Consider the following 20,651-nt stretch of genomic DNA (forward strand, 5'->3'; position numbering starts at 1 on the left):
CTTAAAGTAGTAAATCAGTTTTGCTATTTGGGGAGCAAAATAACTGATGATGATTGAAGTAGAGAGGATATAAAGTGTAGACTGGCAATGCCAAGGAAAGCATTTCTGAAGAAGAGAAATTTGTTAACATTGAGTATATATTTAAGTGTAAGGAAGTCGTTTCTGAAAGTATTTGTATGGAGTGTAGCCATGTATGGAAGTGAAACATGAACGATAAATAGTTTAGACAAGAAGAGAATAGAAGTTTTTGAAATGTGGTGCTACAGAAGAATGCTGAAGATTAGATGGGTCGATCACATAACTAATGACGAGGTATTGAACAGAATTAGGGAGAAGAGAAATTTGTGGCACAACTTGACTAGAAGAAGGGATTGGTTGGTAGGACATATTATGAGGCATCAAGGGATCACTAATTTAGCATTGGAGGGCAGTGTGGAGGGTAAAAATCATAGAGGGAGACCAAGAGATGAATACACTAAACAGATTCAGAAGGATGTAGGTTGCAGTAGGTACTGGGAGATGAAGAAGCTTGCACAGGATAGAGTAGCAAGGAGAGCTGCACCAAACCAGTCTCTGGACTGAAGACCACAGCAAGAACAACTCTGCAAACAATTTTGAAGTACACTTCTGTGAATACCTTCAATTTTACTACAGATTAAGTTTATTTTTTAAATTTTATAATTTTGTAAATGAAGTATTGTACTGTGTAAATATGTCTAGCATCATTCATATTTACTATACATAGTTCTTACATTAAGCACAATATCATCAACAAGAAATAATAATGCATTCCCATGTGGAATGTTTCCCTCTATTATATTCATATCAGAAATAATAATGCATAACACAGTATTACTGAGAGCATTTTTATGAATAGGACACCAAATCTTGGAATAATTTCACTGTTCTAGATACTCTCTCACAGCACTGAAATGTTGTTCAACCAAGAAAGTGTTATGACATGCACTTACACTGGCTTTGCAGGGTCCACTAGCAGATATCAGTTTTACCATATGATCTGTCAGTTTGGATTCCGTAGAAACACTGGAACACGTGAGGCAATACTGACCTTACGACTTATCTTAGAAAAATGATTAAGGAAAGGCAAACCTACGTTTCTAGCATTTGTAGACTTAGAGAAAGCTTTTGACAATGTTGACTGGAATACTCTCTTTCAAATTCTGAAGGTGGCAGGGGTAAAATACAGGGAGCGAAAGGCTATTTACAATTTGTACAGAAACCAGATGGCAGTTATAAGAGTCGAGGGACAGGAAAGGGAAGCAGTGGTTGGGAAGGGAGTAAGACAGGGTTGTAGCCTCTCCCCGATGTTGTTCAATCTGTATATTGAGCAAGCAGTAAAGGAAACAAAAGAAAAATTCGGAGTAGGTATTAAAATTCATGGAGAAGAAATAAAAACTTTGAGGTTCGCCGATGACATTGTAATTCTGGCAGAGACAGCAAAGGACTTGGAAGAGCAGTTGAATGGAATGGACAGTGTCTTGAAAGGAGGATATAAGATGAACATCAACAAAAGCAAAACAAGGATAATGGAATGTAGTCTAATTAAGTCGGGTGATGCTGAGGGAATTAGATTAGGAAATGAGGCACTTAAAGTAGTAAAGGAGTTTTGCTATTTGGGGAGCAAAATAACTGATGATGGTCGAAGTAGAGAGGATATAAAATGTAGGCTGGCAATGGCAAGGAAAGCGTTTCTGAAGCAGAGAAATCTGTTAACATCCAGTATTGATTTAAGTGTCAGGAAGTCATTTCTGAAAGTATTCGTATGGAGTGTAGCCATGTATGGAAGTGAAACATGAACGATAAATAGTTTGGACAAGAAGAGAATAGAAGCTTTTGAAATGTGGTGCTACAGAAGAATGCTGAAGATTAGATGGGTAGATCACATAACTAATGAGGAAGTATTGAATAGGATTGGGGAGAAGAGAAGTTTGTGGCACAACTTGACCAGAAGAAGGGATCGGTTGGTAGGACATGTTCTGAGGCATCAAGGGATCACCAATTTAGTATTGGAGGGCAGCGTGGAGGGTAAAAATCGTAGAGGGAGACCAAGAGATGAATACACTAAGCAGATTCAGAAGGATGTAGGTTGCAGTAGGTACTGGGAGATGAAAAAGCTTGCACAGGATAGAGTGGCATGGAGAGCTGCATCAAACCAGTCTCAGGACTGAAGACCACAACAACAACAACTGTTAGAGAGGTCACAAAAAACATTATGTCACTGAAAAGCAGAAGCTCTTCTGGCTATAATGACATTTAAATCAAGCACTACATCTTGTGCTGACTTGGTACGTCCAACTTCAGTTCCTTTTGTAAACACTCATTGACTCAAAGGTGTGTTTCTTAGGCTTAAGGTTACATTAGTAACATCCATTTATAAAAGTGGAGATAAGTAAGTGATCTCCAATTGTACACCCATCTCCATAATTTGTGTGTTCTCAAAAGTTTTTGAGAATATAGCTTACCATCTCTTTGACAATACCTTTCTAAGAAGATTTCAGTTCGCCCTCTATACTGAGAAAACATTTTCTGTGATCTTGCCAAGGGCTTCAGCTATGTAGATCACAAAATTCCAGTAGAAAAACTAAAATGGTATGGCATTAAAGACATAGAAAATGTAGATTCAAATTAACAAACAGTGTGACAGGAATAAGAATAAGTTCTAAATTAGGGCACATTAAATGTGGTGGTCTGCAAGCTTTGGTGCTTGGACTGCTCTTGCTCTTGGCTCATATAAATGATTCACCTGGGACATTGTAGAACTATTAAAAAACAATCATGTTTGCTGTTACACTAGTATACTAACAAAAGACCAAAACAAATCCATGCCTGACACAGCCAGCAGAAAAATGGAACAGGATTACAGTTGGTTCACTACAAACAGTATAGCCACCCTTCTTACAAAGTAATCATTATATGCCATTTCAAGCAAATAGAAATAACTTATAGGCAGCAGAAATAAACATAAATGAGCACTCAGTGGCTGAGGCACCTTGCATGAAGTTCCCAGACATCCAGGTGGATGTGACAATAGCACTTGAATAAGTTAATCTGAAAGCTCCGTTTTGTCCCCTTTGCACTTACAAATCTCTGTCATTTTGTTGAACTGCAGATGAGATTACAAACATACTTTCACTGAAGGGCATAATCTTCTGGAAGAGTGCAGCTAAGGCCAAAAAACTATCTATTCCATGGAAATACAGAAGTGTGCAATGAGAATGTTGTGTAATGTTGATAACAAATATCTTACAGAAGCCTCAACAGGTATCAAGGGGTTCTTACACTTAAATGCCAATATAAATGCTCCATTATAGTATTTTCAATTAATAACAAGGGTGAATTTAGGATGAATGTGAGATTCACAACCACAATACTAGAAGAAAAAGAAATTTTCGTATAGATTATCTAGGGCTCAGAATGGAGGTTTATATTCTGGTGCAAAAATCTATAATAGTTCACCAGCAGTCATCAGCTAGGAAACTAAAATTCCCTAAATAATCAAAAGCAACTAAAAGAATGCCTCATTAGCCATTCTCTTCTACAACTAATCATAATCTTTGGACTCAGGGATGTAAATGACACACGAGTAATATTTGAATTAAGCAGATCTTGATTTTGCCAATATACAGACAGTTGAAAGTGGTGTGTGTAAAGTTACAGTAATTCTGCAGTATTAGGTACAAACAATATATGTTTTGTAGAAGAGGAGAAGTAGTGGCTTTTCTGGAAGCTCATGTGCCTCCTTATGTATATAAATATAATTATATCAAGTAATTAAGATGAAAGTCTCCTAATAAGTAATATGAGTAGATTAGCATTAGTCATAATTCATTGTTAGTAAACTTTAAATAAATAAGTATCTCGCAGAATGTACTTATTCCTGTTAATGTGTAATCTCACTCTTTGATGATGCCCATATTGAAACTGGTATCAATGACTATCAAACCATTGTAGCAACAGAGACTACTGAAGTTCAATTAAAACAAGTAGAAAGATTTACATGTTCAGTTGCTGGATAAAGAGACACTTGTGTCATATTTAAAAGAAAAACTTCAGACATTTACCTCTGGGCAGGAACATTTAGAGGAACAGTGGCTTATGTTTAGAAAAGTAGTTGACCAAGCACTGAATAGATAAGTACCTAGTAGAACAGTTCTTAATGGGAGGGTCCCTCCATGGTATATGGTCACTGTAAGGAGACATACACCCATAGTTGGAAACTTCCTCTAGTACTGCTAAGAATAGGTTAGGTAATATGAAATCTCCTTGCTGACTCCTCCATCAGTTTCCCCGCTACTGACTCACTTTTGTAGCCAGGGTGGTTAATTCATGCCTGTGTGATGGCACCTAGCTCAGAGGTAGCCAGTTGGAATCCCGGTCATGGAAAAATTTTTCGCCACCAGTGTTTGACCATAAATGGGAGGGGGATGGAGGTGATAGCTTGAAGTTCCTGATCATCAGACTTACTGCCAGTGTCCTGGATTAAATTCCAAACCTCTCGGCAGTATCTCCGGAAGTGAGGTCATGTGACACTGCCCCTTCATTGGGCGTGTTAAACTTGGTGGTCCCTTTGTGACTGTTTGGGAGGTGAAATCTGGGAGCTGGCACTGGGTTTTGCCCTCTCCCTCCTATTGTCATCAAACAATATCAACATGACACCACACTATACGTATTCCCCTTACAATCATCTTCACTAAACAGGTAAATAGACGTGCGTAAGATAGAATTCTCATGCAAAGTATTGGGGGGAGGGGGGGCGGACGGGGGGGAGGAGGAGATCATTGCACATAGTGAAAGAAAACTTTTCTGCTTAGCCTGCTGACAAGCCAATGGGATCTCCCAGACAATAATGCCATAAAGCTCTTTTCTGTTGCCAATGTTTTCACTTCTTTTGAAGAAATGTAACCTTTCTTCTGCACTACAAGAATCTTTTCACATATGTTTTCAAGCAGTGGTTTTAGAATACTCGCTTAGTATTCACCAGTTATTAATTTTCTGTTTGACAGTAATTAATAAGAATCATCTCTTTTTACATCTCAGAAAAGGTTGACCATAATCTTTCCAGCAGAATAAAATTGGCTGTTCATATTTTTTATGCAGGGCCTGCAGTTTCCACTGTGTCTGCTGTTTTGTGTTAAACGTAAAGTGGGGACATTTTTAATAACAAATGGGCTCATAAAATCAGCAGAATTATTTTTATTTTTAAATACATCAAAAACTGTGAAAAATTATTTTTAATTTGCTTTTGACCAGCATTCAATGAATTTAGCCTCCAATTTATACAAAAAACTTTCTCATAATTGATTCACCAGTCAAGATGCATTGTACGCTTTCTTCCGATATGTCTGTGGGATTAACTAAAGTGCCTTAAAAATGTTTCTCCCTATCTGTACACCTGGGAACAAATGCCGGTTTATTTTCTCTGAAATTGTATTGCTCCACCCCATGCACTGTAACATGCTTGGATCCTTTTGGCATGCTGTTCATGAGCTGCCTCATTCAACAGTGGCCTCCTAAGTTATCCATTGTGTGAGGATGGTTCCTCTGACAATACACTGCATGACCATTTAGGTTCACATTAGCAGGTACTTCAGGGTATTCCATTCAGTGTTCATTAATATTTTCACTAATCATGTATTCATATCCTATAACTAACTCATTCAACACTATTTCAATAAAAGAAGCATTCAAATAAGAGGCTTCCAACATCTGTATATGTTGCTGACCCAGAACATGACTGACCCAAAACCCTGCAGACGAATCCTGCACTAATGACTCAATCGACTCAGGTCCCATCCCAGTATGTCCTTGTCCAAATCCTGTGTGCATCGTGGTGATTTGGAGGGGGGCGATAGACATAGGCCTGCCAAAAGAATCGTGTAGAATCAGAGTAACAGTTCTGCTCTGTCTAAGACTGGTCAGGGAGAATCAGTGCACACAAAAATGGGTTACGGAAGTATTAAGGAATGAAGACAATTGCTTGAAATTTTGTGAGGAAAATATTACGATAATGAATAGATCAGTAGGCAGTTAAGTTAAAGAGGAATGAACAGCTCTAAAAATGGCAATCACAGAAGTTGGAAAGAAAACCTTAGGTACAAGGAAGGTAACTGTGAAGAAACAATGGGTAAAAGAATAAATACTTCAATTGATCGAAGAAAGAAGCAAGTACAAAAATGTACAGGGAAATTTAGGAATACAGAAATACAAGTAACTTAGGAGTGAAGCAAATAGGAAGTTCAGGGAGCTAAGGCGAAATGTTTGCGTGAAGAATGTCAAGAAATCGAAAAAGAAATGGTTGTTGAAAGGGCTAATATGGCATACAGAGAAGTCAAATAGCCTTTGGTGAAATTAAAAGCAAGGGTGTAACATTAAAGCGTTCAATGGGAATTCCACTATCAAATTAGGAGGAGAGAACGGGCAGGTGAAAAGAGTTCGTTGAAGTCCTCTGTGAGGAGGAGGACTTGTCTGATGGCGTGATAGAACAACAAACAGAAATCGGTAGGGAAGAGATGAGGGTTCCAATATTAGAATCAGTATTTAAAAGAGCTTTGGACGACTTAAGATCAAAGAAGGCAGAAGGAAAAGATCACATTCCATAGGAATTTCTAAAATAATTGGAAGAAGTGGCAACAAAACAACTATTCACGTTAGTGCCTAGAATGTATGAGATTGGCGATGTTCCATCAGAATTTCGGAAAAACGTCATCCACACATTCCCAGAGACCGAAAGAGCCGACAAGTGCAAGAATTATCTTAACAACTCATGCATCCAAGTTGCTGACAGGAATAATATATAGAAGAATGGCCAAGAAAATTGAGGATCTATTACACTGCTGGGCATTAAAATTGCTACACCACGAAGATGACGTGCTACAGACGCGAAATTTAACCGACAGGAAGAATATGCTGTGATATGCAAATGATTAGCTTTTCAGAGCATTCACACAAGGTTGGCGCCGGTGGCGACACCTACCAACCGATTTCTCATACACAAACAGCATTTGCCGGCGTTGCCTGGTAAAACGTTGTTGTGATGCCTCGTGTAAGGAGGAGAAATGCGTACCATCACGTTTCCGACTTTGATAAAGGTCGGATTGTAGCCTATCGCGATTGCGGTTTATCGTATCGCGTCTGCGATGGTGTACTCAATGACTAACCTGGGTGCACGAATGGCAAAACGTCATTTTTTCGGATGAATCCAGGTTCTGTTTACAGCATCATGATGGCCGCATCCATGTTTGGCGACATCGTGGTGAACGCACATTGGAAGTGTGCATTCGTCATCCCCATACTGGCGTATCACCCGGCGTGATGGTATGGGATGCCATTGGTTACACGTCTCGGTCACCTCTTGTTCGCATTGACGACACTTTGAACAGAGGACGTTACATATCAGATGTGTTACGTCCCGTGGCTCTACCCTTCATTCGATCCATGCGAAACCCTACATTTCAGCAAGATAATGCACGACTGCATGTTGCAGGTCCTGTACGGGCCTTTCTGGATACAGAAAATGTTCGACTGCTGCCCTGGCCAGCACACTCTCCAGATCTCTCACCAATTGAAAACGTCTGGTCAATGTTGGCCGAGCAACTGGCTCGTCACAATACGCCGGTCACTACTGTTGATAAACTGTGGTATCGTGTTGAAGCTGCATGGGCAGCTGTACTTGTACACGCCATCCAAGCTCTATTTGACTCATTGCCCAGGCGTATCAAGGCCGCTATTACGGCCAGAGGGGGCTGTTCTGGGTACTGATTTCTTAGGATCTATGCACCCAAATTGCGTGAAAATGTAATCACATGTCACTTCTAGTATAATATATTTCTCCAATGAATACCCGTTTATCATCTGCATTTCTTCTTGGTGTAGCAATTTTAATGACCAGTGGTGTAGATGACGATCAGCCTGGCTTTAGCAATGGTAAAGGCACCAGAGAGGCATCTCCGACGTTGTGGTTGATAACGGAAGCAAGACTGAAGAACAATCAAGACACGTTCATAAGATCTGTCGACTTCGAAAAAGCATTCGACAGATTTCTAAATTGTGAGAGAAATAGGGATAAGCTACTAGGAAAGACTGGTAATATACAATATGTACAAGAACCAAGAGAAAAAGAATGGAAGATCAAGAACGAAGTGCTCGGGTAAAAAAGGGTGTAAGACAGGGATGTAGTGTTTCGCACCTATTTTCCAGTGTATACATCGAAAAAGCAATGACGGAAATAAAAGTGAGATTCAGGAGTGGGATTAAAATTCAAGGGGAAAGGATATCAATATGATTCGCTGATGGCATTGCTATTCTGAGTGAAAGTGAAGAAGAATTACAGGACCTGTTGAACTGAATGATCATTGTAATGGGTATAGAATATGGACTGAGAGTAAGTCGAAGAAAGACGAAAGTAGGCTAATGAGAAATAGCAGAAATGAGAACAGCGAGAAACTTAACATCAGAATTGATGGTCACCAACTAGATGTAGTTAAGGAATTCTGCTACCTAGGCAGCAAAATAACCAACGACAGGCGGAGCAAGCAGGACGTCAAAAACCAGACTAGCACTGGCAAAAAGAGCATTCCTGACCAAGAAAAGTCTGCTAGTAACAAACATAGGCCCTAATTTGAGGAAGGAATTTCTGACAATGTGTATTTGGGGCACAGCACTGTATGGTAGTGAAACATGGACTGTGTGAAAACCGGAAAAGAAGAGAATTGAAGCATTTGAGATATGGTGCTACAGAAGAATGTCGAAAAATAGGTGGACTGATGAGGTAAGGAGTGAGGAGGTTCTCCACAGAATCGGCGAGGAAAGGAGTCTGACAAGAAGGAGGGACAGGAAGACAGGACATCTGTTAAGACATCAGGGAATAACTTCCATTGTACTAGCGGGAGCTATAGAGGGTAAAAATTGTAGAGGAAGACAGAGATTGGAAATCATACAGCAAATAATTGAGGACATGTATTGCAATTGCTACTCTGAAATGAAAAGGTTGGCACAGGAGAAGAATTCGTCGCAGACCGCATCAAACTACTCAGAAGACTTATGATTGAAAAAAGATCTGCCTGGGTCACCACAGACGACCCAATTCCCTCGAGAACGGCAGCATGCAGGTCTGCTGCGTTATATTCAGGGTATCTATGAACCATAATTTGTAGCTATTGGTCATTAGGTGGTGATGTTACTGCGGGCAGTCACTAAGAGGCAGATTTTAAATATTATTCGTCTCACGATAGTGGCTGAATTTTCAAATTAAGTCGGGGAAGTGAGCTTCAATTCGGCGAGCAACTACTCGTTCTGACAGCTGCTTCTGTAAAGTGATAATGTGCACACTATATAAGTTTGATACGACCATTTGAAGCAGCGAGATTGAAAAGAGTGCATAAGCCTCATTGTGTCATTCACAATGGGAGAGACAGCACACTATACTGAGAATATAGCTTTACTTTTACCTCCATTGTGCCGTTGGCTGTATGTAGCCATTTCCTGTGGTTAAAAGAGCAATGCGTAAGAGATTTCCGATGAACGATGGCGGTTTTTTTTCCGAGGTTCAATCGATTGCGAAATGGAAACCATAGTGAAAACCAAATTGTTTTATTTGCATCATTCAGCTAATGTGCCGACTACTTCTCTACATAGTCGCCGCTCCGATTTAGAAATTTGTCGTTGCGTTGTGTCAGCTTCCCAATACCCTAGACATAGAAGGCAGCCGTCTGTGCTTTCCGTCAATTCTCTGCGGCGGTCTGCAGCTAGTTGTCTGTGCCAAAATGCTGTCCTCATAGCCAGAGGTGCATGTGATCAAATATATGAAAACCAGAGGGAGCTATGTCCAGGCGTTATGGTGAGTGACAAAACAATTCCCGCCCGCATCTCGTGGTCGTGCGGTAGCGTTCTCGCTTCCCACGCCCGGGTTCCCGGGTTCGATTCCCGGCGGGGTCAGGGATTTTCTCTGCCTCGTGATGGCTGGGTGTTGTGTGCTGTCCTTAGGTTAGTTAGGTTTAAGTAGTTCTAAGTTCTAGGGGACTTATGACCACAGCAGTTGAGTCCCATAGTGCTCAGAGCCATTTGAACCATTTTGAAAACAATTCCCACAGAAAACACGGGAGGGTCGTCTTTGTTGCGGCTGCAGTGTGCTGCCGTGCATTGTCACGAAGAAGAAGAATGGCCGATGATAACATTCCTCTTCGCTTGTTCTGAATTGCCCTTCGTAGACGATTTTCTCAAATCGCCTGATCCGCTCGTTTAACAAGATCGTTGGTTGGCACTCGCTTCCTTCCCTGAATGCCTGCATCATGAACGTCTGTACGTCCTGCTTCAAAGTTACTGCACAGTTGCCATGCATTACAGTTATGTTATGTGGGCTTCATGGAATCGGGTGGAACTGCATGAAGAATAGAATAACAACATGCACTTCACACTTGGCGGGAGACTATTGTTCTAGGCATCTTTACGTGATCACTGTACGCTCGGAACTGAAAAGTGCGACATGAGACACTGCGTAACACATCTGCGCAAAACTTCATCAGAATTTCACTGCGGTTTAAATTTCGCAACCAATCGGATCTTGACGAAAAAGAGAGAAAGAAAGAAAGAAAGAACAGCCTTCGTATAGAGCCTATAAGGTATAGTCACGAACAGCTGTGGGTGAAACGTGTGTTAATAATGAAGAAAACACTAACTAGAAGAAGAGACAGGCTGATAGACCATCTGTTAAGACGCAGGGGAATAAATTTCATGGTACACTAAGGGAAATGTAGAGGGTAGAAACTGTAGTGGTAGTATATACAGAGTAGTTCAAAGTGAACATAGCGATTGTGAACGGTTATAACTTTCTAATGCATAGTGATACATCGATAAAAAATACAGAGAATGTAAAAGAAAGTTCAAGATTTTGAACCTTGCGCTAGTGTGGTGAATCGAAACCGAAAGACTGCGTAAAATGTAAAAATTATGCTTCGACAATGCTAGAAGCTACAGAGGTTGACTCGGTGCCTCACTGCAGACTCCTAACTAAGGTACGAGCATATGGGATTGGTTCCCAAATATGTGAGTGGCTCGAAGACTTCTTAAGTAACAGAATCCACTACGTTGTCCTCGATGGTGAGTGTTCATCGGAGGTGAGCGTATCATCTGGAGTGCCCCAAGGAAGTGTGGTAGGTCCGTTGTTGTTGTCTATCTGCATAAGTGATCTTTTGGATAGGGTGGATAGCAATGTGCGGCTGCTGATGATGCTGTGGTATACGGGAAGGTGTCATCGTTGAGTGACTGTAGGAGGATACAAGATGACTTGGACAGGATTTGTGATTGGTGTAAAGAATGGCAGCTAATTCTAAATATAGATAAATATAAATTAATGCAGATGAATAGGAAAAAGAATCCCGTAATGTTTGAATACTCCATTAGTGGTGTAGCGCTTGACACAGTCACGTCGATTAAATATTTGGGCGTAACATTGCAGAGCGATACGAAGTGGGACAAGCATGTAATGGCAGTTGTGGGGAAGGCGGATAGTCGTCTTCGGTTCATTGGTAGAATTTTGGGAAGATGTGGTTCATCTGTAAAGGAGACCGCTTATAAAACACTAATACGACCTATTCTTGAGTACTGCTCTAGCGTTTGGGATCCCTATCAGGTCGGATTGAGAGAGGACACAGAAGCAATTCAGAGGCAGGCTGCTAGATTTTGTTACTGGTAGGTTTGATCATCACGCGAGTGTTACGGAAATGCTTCAAGAACTCGGGTGGGAGTCTCTAGAGGAAAGGAGGCATTCTTTTCGTGAATCGCTACTGAGGACATTTAGAGAACCAGCATTTGAGGCTGACTGCAGTACAATTTTACTGCCGCCAACTTACATTTCGCGGAAAGACTACAAAGATAACATAAGAGAGATTAGGGCTCGTACAGAGGCATATAGGCAGTCATTTTTCCCTCGTTCTGTTTGGGAGTGGAACAGGGAGAGAAGATGCTAGTTGTGGTACGAGGTACCCTCCGCCACGCACCGTATGGTGGATTGCGGAGTATGTATGGGGATGTAGATGTAAGAATAAACATTTACTGCACGTCTAATTTTGAACGATGAGGCAACCTTCCACGTAAGTGGCAAGGTTGATCGGTAGAAGACTTGAATACGGGATGCAGGAAAGCCTTCGTGCGTAATTTCACATTGGTTTGACCTACCGAAAGTTAATGTGGTCTGGTGTTGTCAGCACAATAATTACGCCGCCCATTTCTCTTCACTGAGCTAAGTGTTTCAACAAACACATACCTAGACACGCTTGAGCAATGGCTGATGCCACTGACGGATATGGATTCCACGGATTACGTCTGCCAGCAAGGAGCACCCCACACTGGGTTATGGGGGTTCACAAAATTTTCAACCAACGTCTTCCAGGTCGTTGGATCGGTCGATTTGGACACGACGACGTTGTTTTCTGGTCTCGGACACCTAGATTTATCGACCTGACATCCATGGATTTCGTACATTATGTATGTGCTCCCTTTGCCAGAAACAGTGCCAGAATTCAAAATGCGCATTGCTAATGCTCTCGCGTCTGTGACTCAACATATGCTTCAGAAGTGTGACGCGAAATGACTTAGCGCGTTGATGTCTGTGTGACTAAGGGGAGTCAGGTGGAATGCCTATGAAGTATGTAATTTTTTTTCAACTTTCTACAACTGCATCTATATCCGTAGGTCACTTTACCGTGTAAGGCTGAGGGTGTTTTTGGTAAGTGTCCCAGGTTGATGAACAATATTCATGAATCGGTCGAACGAGTATTTTGTAAGTGGATGAATTACATTTCCTTAAGATTCTCTCAGTGGCTCTCAGTCTGGCACACGCTTTTCCTGTAATTTCTTTTATATGGTCATTCCACTTCAGGTGTTTCTGGGTGGTTACTCCAAGATATTTTACGGTAGTTATTGTTTGCAGTGATTTGCCAACAAAAGCGTAATCGTACAGTAATTGATTTATTCGCCTATTTACCAACAATACGCAAAATTTACTAAGGTTCAATCTCTGCAACAATGGCTGCAATTGGTCATTTGTATATGTCTTAAATAGAACTTCTTGTCACACTTTCTTGCTGTACTCCTGAAGCTACCTTTACATGCGTCAATTTTGTTCCGTTGAGAGCCAATCGTCGAGTTCTGTCTGGAAGGAAATGTTGAAGCAAGTCGAAAATCTTTTCTGATACTTAGTAAGCTCGTATTTTTTTCACTAAAGGACAGTGAGAAATAGTATCAGGTGCCTTCCTGAAGTTAAGGAACACGTCATCAACCTGAGCGCCGATGTCTACGGGCGCTATGGATCTCATGGCGGAACAGAGCGAGCAGAGTTTCGTAGGATCTATACTAGCGGAATCCATGTTGATTTTTATAGAGGAGATGATCATTCTCCAAATACTTCATAATATGTGAGCATACGCTGTCTCGTCTGGTCCGGTCCATATGACTTCTCACTATTAGGTCAGTTTTCTGTTCCACGATCACTTATCTCAATACCTGCAATTTTTAAGTTTATTTTTAAAATTGTGATCCACATCTTTACATTCTCCATAATTATTAAATTATTATAAATGTATCGGTAATATTAAATTGTTACATTCTCTCGTAATGGCTATATTCATTTTGAACTGCTCTGTAGAACAAATAATTCGGGATGTTGGGTATAAATGCTACTCTGAAATGGAGAAGTTGGCACTGGAGAGGAAATGCAAACAGGATAAAAGCAACAAAATCAGAACACATACTGGAAAATAAAGGAAGAATGAACAACCTGCCATAATGAAAAGTGGGGTTTATAAGATCATCCGTCATGAGTGTCAATCCTGCTATACAAGACAGACTGTGCGGTCACCCTGTACAAATACAGGGTGATTCAAAAAGAATACCACAACTTTAGGAATTTAAAACTCTGCAACGACAAAAGGCAGAGCTAAGCACTATCTGTCGGCGAATTAAGGGAGCTATAAAGTTTCATTTAGTTGTACATTTGTTCGCTTGAGACGCTGTTGACTAGGCGTCAGTGTCAGTTGATGCTAAGATGGCGACCGCTCAACAGAAGGCTTTTTGTGTTATTGAGTACGGTAGAAGTGAATCGACGACAGTTGTTCAGCGTGCATTTCGAACGAAGTATGGTGTTAAACCTCCTGATAGGTGGTGTATTAAACGTTGGTATAAACAGTTTACAGAGAATGGGTGTTTGTGCAAAGGGAAAAGTTCTGGACGGCCGAGAACGAGTGATGAAAATGTAGCACGCATCCAGCAAGCATTTGTTCGCAGCCCAGGAAAATCGACTCGCAGAGATAGCAGAGAGCTGCAAATTCCACAATCAACGGTATGGAGAGTCCTACGAAAAAGGTTAGTTATGAAACCTTATCGTCTGAAATTGGTTCAAGCACTGTCTGCAGCTGATAAGATTAAAAGAATCGATTTCTGTGATTTTATCATTGCTCAAATGGAAACAGATGAATCTTTCGTTTCAAAGATTGTGTTTAGTGATGAAGCAACTTTCCACACTAACGGGATAGTCAACCGTCACAATGTCTGCATATGGGGCACTGAGAATCCGCGGGAAACAACTCAGTATGAACGTGACTCGCCTAAGGTGAACGTTTTCTGTGCCATTTCAGCCAATAAAGTTTTTGGTCCCTTCTTCTTCGAAGGTGCTACTGTAACTGGACTACAGTATCTGGAGATGTTAGAGAATTGGCTGTTCCCTCAGCTCGAACAAGAAGCACAACAATTCATATTTCAGCAGGATGGAGCGCCACCACATTGGCACTTATCTGTCCGTAACTACCTCAACGTCAACTACCCGAGGCGATGGATCGGCCGCCAGGCAGCCCGTGACAGAGCACTTCATCACTGGCCTCCAAGAAGCCCTGATCTTACCCCCTGCGATTTTATCTTATGGGGGTATGTTAAGGATATGGTGTTTCGGCCACCTCTCCCAGCCACCATTGATGATTTGAAACGAGAAATAACAGCAGCTATCCAAACTGTTACGCCTGATATGCTACAGAGAGTGTGGAACGAGTTGGAGTATCGGGTTGATATTGCTCGAGTGTCTGGAGGGGGCCATATTGAACATCTCTGAACTTGTTTTTGAGTGAAAAAAAACCTTTTTAAATACTCTTTGTAATGATGTATAACAGAAGGTTATATTATGTTTCTTTCATTAAATACACATTTTTAAAGTTGTGGTATTCTTTTTGAATCACCCTGTATATAATGTATGTAGGTGCTCTACATTTAAAAGGCAAGCGTGCAAAGCTGATTCAACAAGATATTTAAAAAACTGATATCCTTACTCTCACAACGACTACTGAGCAAACAGCCTCAGTTCAATTATTCACTCAACTTCTACATATGAGTGCAGCTTCCACATAGGAGTAGAACCTTGGTACCTTCATGGGTACTCACATAAATACCCATTCCTGTGCACACAGCTCTAGTCCAATGTATGTTTAGTTACAGTTAGAGCAAATATTATTTTAATGAATGTCATAAGGTTGTACAACATAAATGTAACTGTGTCAAAATAGTCAAGAAAGCTAACTTTATATTTTAAGTTGAGAAGCGACAGATTAAGAAGTAAGACCTGATGTCATCAGGTAACAGAGGTAAATGATGTGATGTATTTCTAAAACTTTTATTTAAAATTTTATAAATTTTTTTTAATTGTCTGGATCGCAATGATACATTACTTTACAGTTTGTAGCATTTATAGATTTGGAGATACCTTTTGATAATATCGACTCGAATAAACTCTTTGAAATTCTGAAGATAGCAGGGGCAAAGCACATTGAGCGAAAGGTTATATTCAACTTGTACAGAAACCGGATGGCAGTCACAAGAATCGATGGACATAAAAAGGTAGCAGTGGTTGAGAAGAGTGTCAGACAGGGTTGTAGCATATCCCTGATGTTATTCAATCTGTACACTGCACAAGCTGTATAGGAAATTTAAAAAATTGGAGAAAAGATTTAAAGTTCAGGGTGAAAAAAATAAAAACTCTTACGTTTGCGGAGAACACTGCAGTTCTGTCACAGACAGCAAAGGACTTGGAAGAACTATTGAACGGACTGGAAAGTGTTGAAAGAATGGTATAAGATGAATATCAAGAAAAGCAAAACAAAGATAATGGAATGTAGTCGAATTAAATCAGGCGATGCTTAGGTAATTAGAATAGGAAGCGAGAAACGAAAAGTAGTACATCAGTTTTGTTAGTTGGGCAGCAAAGTAACTGATGGCGGCCCAAGTGTAGAGGATATAAAATGTAGACTGACAATGGCAAGAAAAGAAATCTGGCAATATCCAATATAGATTTAACTGTTAGGAAGCCTTTACTGAAGGTATATGTCTGGACTGCAGCTCTGTACTGCTGTTTAAACGTGACTGTATACAATTAAGAGAAAAAGAAAACAAGAGCTTTTAAAATGTGGTGCTGCAGAAGAATGCTGAAGTTTAGATGGGTAGATCATGTAAACAACGAGGGGGCAGTGAGTACAATTAGCCGGCTGCGTTGGCCGTGCGGCTCTAGGCGCTTCAGTCCGGAACCGCGGGACTGCTACGGTCGCAGGTTCGAATCCTGCCTCGGGCATGGATGTGTGTGGTGTCCTTAGGTTAGTTAGGTTTAAGTAGTTCTAAGTTCTAGGGGACTGATGACCTAAGATGTTAAGTCCCATAGTGCTCAGAGCCATTTGAACCAGTACAATTATCGAGGAAAAAAATTTGTGGCATAACTTGACTAGAAGAAAGGATCGGTTGATAGGACACGTTCTGAGACATCGAGGAGTTACCAATTTAGTATTGGACGGAAGTGTGTGTGTGTGTGTGATTAGGGGGGGGGGGGGGGGAAGCGAAGAGATGAATACAGTAAGCAGATTCGAAAGCACGTGGGTTGCGATACTTATTGGGGGATGAAGAGGATTGCACAGGATAAGCTAGCACAGAAAGCTGCATCAAACCAATCATGCCAACTGAAGTCCACAATAACCACTACAGTCTTACTGCAACCATAACCATAAAAAAAATTTGTATTTTTTTATATAACTTTTATGGAATTGCCAAGTGTTTATCTTTGATTGATTGCCATCTTTCGAATTAGGTGTGTACAGGAAAATGGGCGTACAATGTGAAACCTAGGACATGCGAAGATAATAAAGTTTTGTGAAACAAGGCAAAAAAATCATTTCATTTAGTTAGTAGAAAAGGAAGATAAATCAAAGTGAATGTAAGTCGACGTAGAAGGGTGTATACCGGCACGTTTAGCTGCGAGTGAGACATCGCTACCGGGCTGAGGTAGTCCATGTTGGTGTAGTACGCGCCATAGTTTTGGTGCGGGTAGCAGTTAGCGGCCTGGGCGGCGGCAGAACCCGCGCCGGTGCCCGCGGTGGTGGCGCCAGGGGTGGCGTAAGGTTGCTGCGGAGGCGGCGGGGGTGGCGCCGGGACGGCCGGGCGGTGGTGGTGCGGCTGGTCCAGGCAGGAGTCGATAGCGGCGGGACTCCAGATGGCGGCCGGGTTGTAGCCGCCCCCCGGGGGCGACGCGGACAGCTGCAGCGGCTTGATGTAGGCGCCGGCGCCGGGCGAGTCGCGCGCCGCCGCCACGCTGGGCGAGCTGGTGGCCGAGCCGTCGCTCGTCGTCTGCGGCGACACCACCACCGCCCCCGGCGGCTGCGGGGCCTGCTGCACCGCGCCCGGCCCCGCCGCCGACCCGGGCGACGGCGACTTGTTGCTGGCGCCACCCCCGCACGCCGCCTTGCCGGCCTTGGCCGCGCCGCCCCCGCCCGAGCGGCCGCCGCCCGTACCGCCGCCTCCGCCGCCCTTATCACCGCCGTTCTGTTGCTGCTGCTGGTGCTGCTGCTTCTGCTGCTGCCGGCATTTGGCGCGCCGGTTTTTGAACCACACCTGTCGACAAGGTTGTTCGTCTTTCACACGGGTAGCGACTTTGCTAGAACTCTGCAACATCCATCAAATCACAGACCAACATACTAACACACTGGACGAAGAGATTATTCACTCCTACGAGACGTCTTGGTGATACCGTGCAAAGATCGCGCAAAATGACGTGACCCTGCCCAGAAACGCATTCTGGTCCGGTGCGTTGCACCAGTCCACTCCATTATTCCGAAACTGCCTGTCGACTGCCGACCTGCATACTTTGAACGTTGCGGTTGCTGTCTCTTTATTATACAGGGTGTTGCAAAAAGGTACGGCCAAACTTTCAGGAAACATTCCTCACACACAAATAAAGAAAAGATGTTATGTGGACATGTGTCCGGAATCGCTTGTTTTCCATGTTAGAGCTAATTTTAGTTTCGTCAGTATGTACTGTACTTCCTCGATTCACCGCCAGTTGGTCCAATTGAAGGAAGGTAATGTTGACTTCGGTGCTTGTGTTGACATGCGACTCATTGCTCTACAGTACTAGCATCAAGCACATCAGTACGTAGCATCAACAAGTTAGTGTTCATCACGAACGTGGTTTTGCAGTCAGTGCAACGTTTACGATTGCGGAGTTGGCAGATGCCCATTTGATGTATGGATTAGCACGTGGCAATAGCCGTGGCGCGGTACGTTTGTATCGAGACAGATTTCCAGAACGAAGGTGTCCCGACAGGAAGACGTTCGAGGCAATTGATCGGCGTCTTAGGGAGCACGGAAAATTCCAGCCTATGACTCGCGACTGGGGAAGACCTAGAACGACGAGGACAGCTGCAATGGACGAGTCAATTCTTCGTGCAGTTGACGATGACCCTAATGTCAGGGTCAGAGAAGCTGCTGCTGTACAAGGTAACGTTGACCACGTCACTGTATGGAGAGTGCTACGGGAGAACCAGTTGTTTCCGTACCATGTACAGCGTGTGCAGGCACTATCAGCAGCTGATTGGCCTCCACGGGTACACTTCTGCGAATGGTTCATCCAACAATGTGTCAATCATCATTTCAGTGCAAATGTTCTCTTTACGGATGAGGCTTCATTCCAACGTGATCAAATTGTAAATTTTACAATCAACATGTGTGGGCTGACGAGAATCCGCACGCAATTGTGCAATCACGTCATCAACACAGATTTTCTGTGAACTTTTGGGCAGGCATTGTTGGTGAAGTCTTGATTGGGCTCCATGTTCTTCCACCTACGCTCAATGGAGCACGTTATCATGATTTGATACGGGATACTCTACCTGTGCTGCAAGAACATGTGCCTTTACAAGTACGACACAACGTGTAGTTCATGCACGATGGAGCTCCTGCACATTTCAGTCGAAGTGTTCGTACGCTTCTCAACAACAGATTCGGTGACCGATGGATTGGTAGAGGCGGACCAATTCCATGGCCTCCACGCTCTCCTGACCTCAACCCTCTTGACTTTCATTTATGGGCGCATTTGAAAGCTCTTGTCTAGCAACCCCGGTACCAAATGTAGAGACTCTTCGTGCTCGTATTGTGGACGGCTGTGATACAATACGCCATTCTCCAGGGCTGCATCAGCGCATCAGGGATTCCATGCGACGGAGGGTGGATGCACGTATCCTCGCTAACGGAGGACATTTTGAACATTTCCTGTAACAAAGTGTTCGAAGTCACGCTGGTATGTTCTGTTGCTGTGTGTTTCCATTCCATGATTAATGTGATTTGAAGAGAAGTAATAAAATGAGTTCTAACATGGAAAGTAAGCGTTTCCTGACACATGTCCACATAACATATTTTCTTTCATTGTGTGTGAGGAATGTTTCCTGAAAGTTTGGCCGTACCTTTTTGTAACACCCTGTATAGCATGACGCCACAGTCTTAGTGCACCTCAGTTTCGGGAAAGTTCTTCATAATCAGGCCCACGTGATTATATGCGATCCTATTAACTTTACACTGAGATGACAAAAGTCATGGGACAGCGAAAGGCATGTATGCAAGTGTCGCCTACGCAAGGTATAAAAAGGCAGTTCAATGACGCAGCTGTCATTTGTACTCGTGTGGTCCAAGTGAAGAGGCGACCGACGTGATCAACAGACTTTGAACGTGCGTTAATAGTTTGTGATAGACGCATGAGACTTTTCATTTCGAAAATCGTTAGGTAATTCGGTATTCCGAGATCCACAGTGTCAAAAGTGTGCCAAGAATACAAAATTTCAGGTATTACCTCTTACCACTTGGAAGAGCAGCTGAACGGAACGGACAGGGTCTTGAAAGGAGGATACAATATGAACATCAACAAAAGCAAAACGAGAATAATGGAATGTAGTCGAATTAAATCGGGTGATGCTGCAAGAATGAGATTAGGAAATGAGACGCTTAAAGTAGTAAATGAGTTTTGCTATTAGGGGTGTAAGGTGTCAGGCAAATCCAACACCTTCCATGAAAACCCTGACATGATAAGCAAATCCAGTAGTATGTCACATAGCTCCAAATAAATCGTGACATTAAATTAACCAAAGTAAGACGAGTAACGAGTGAGCAAATGGAATACCACAGACTAACACAAGAATACCTAAATGCATGTCATACCTTCCACCGTGAGACAGACGCAGTTCCGAGGGGAGAAACGAGTACAGAAGCCGAGAGCAGAACCGTGTTAAGCTAGAAGTCCCTACGATAAGGGACGGACACCCACGTCGCCAGCTAACCGACAGGAC

The 20,651-nt window shown here is 42.4% G+C and overlaps 1 protein-coding gene across 1 annotated transcript in view; it reads right to left on the reverse strand.

Annotated features, from left to right (window-relative positions):
- The window catches only part of LOC126482032 (homeobox protein OTX2-B-like), a 352,202-nt gene that overhangs the window by 8,855 nt on the left and 322,696 nt on the right, over positions 1-20,651 (reverse strand). The window contains exon 5 of the mRNA XM_050106004.1: positions 17,281-17,928. Within this exon, the coding sequence (XP_049961961.1) occupies positions 17,281-17,928 (648 nt within the window). The remainder of the gene's footprint in view (positions 1-17,280; positions 17,929-20,651) is intronic.

This window comes from Schistocerca serialis, chromosome 5 (genome assembly GCF_023864345.2).
Source record: "Schistocerca serialis cubense isolate TAMUIC-IGC-003099 chromosome 5, iqSchSeri2.2, whole genome shotgun sequence".
NCBI classification, from domain to species: domain Eukaryota; kingdom Metazoa; phylum Arthropoda; class Insecta; order Orthoptera; family Acrididae; genus Schistocerca; species Schistocerca serialis.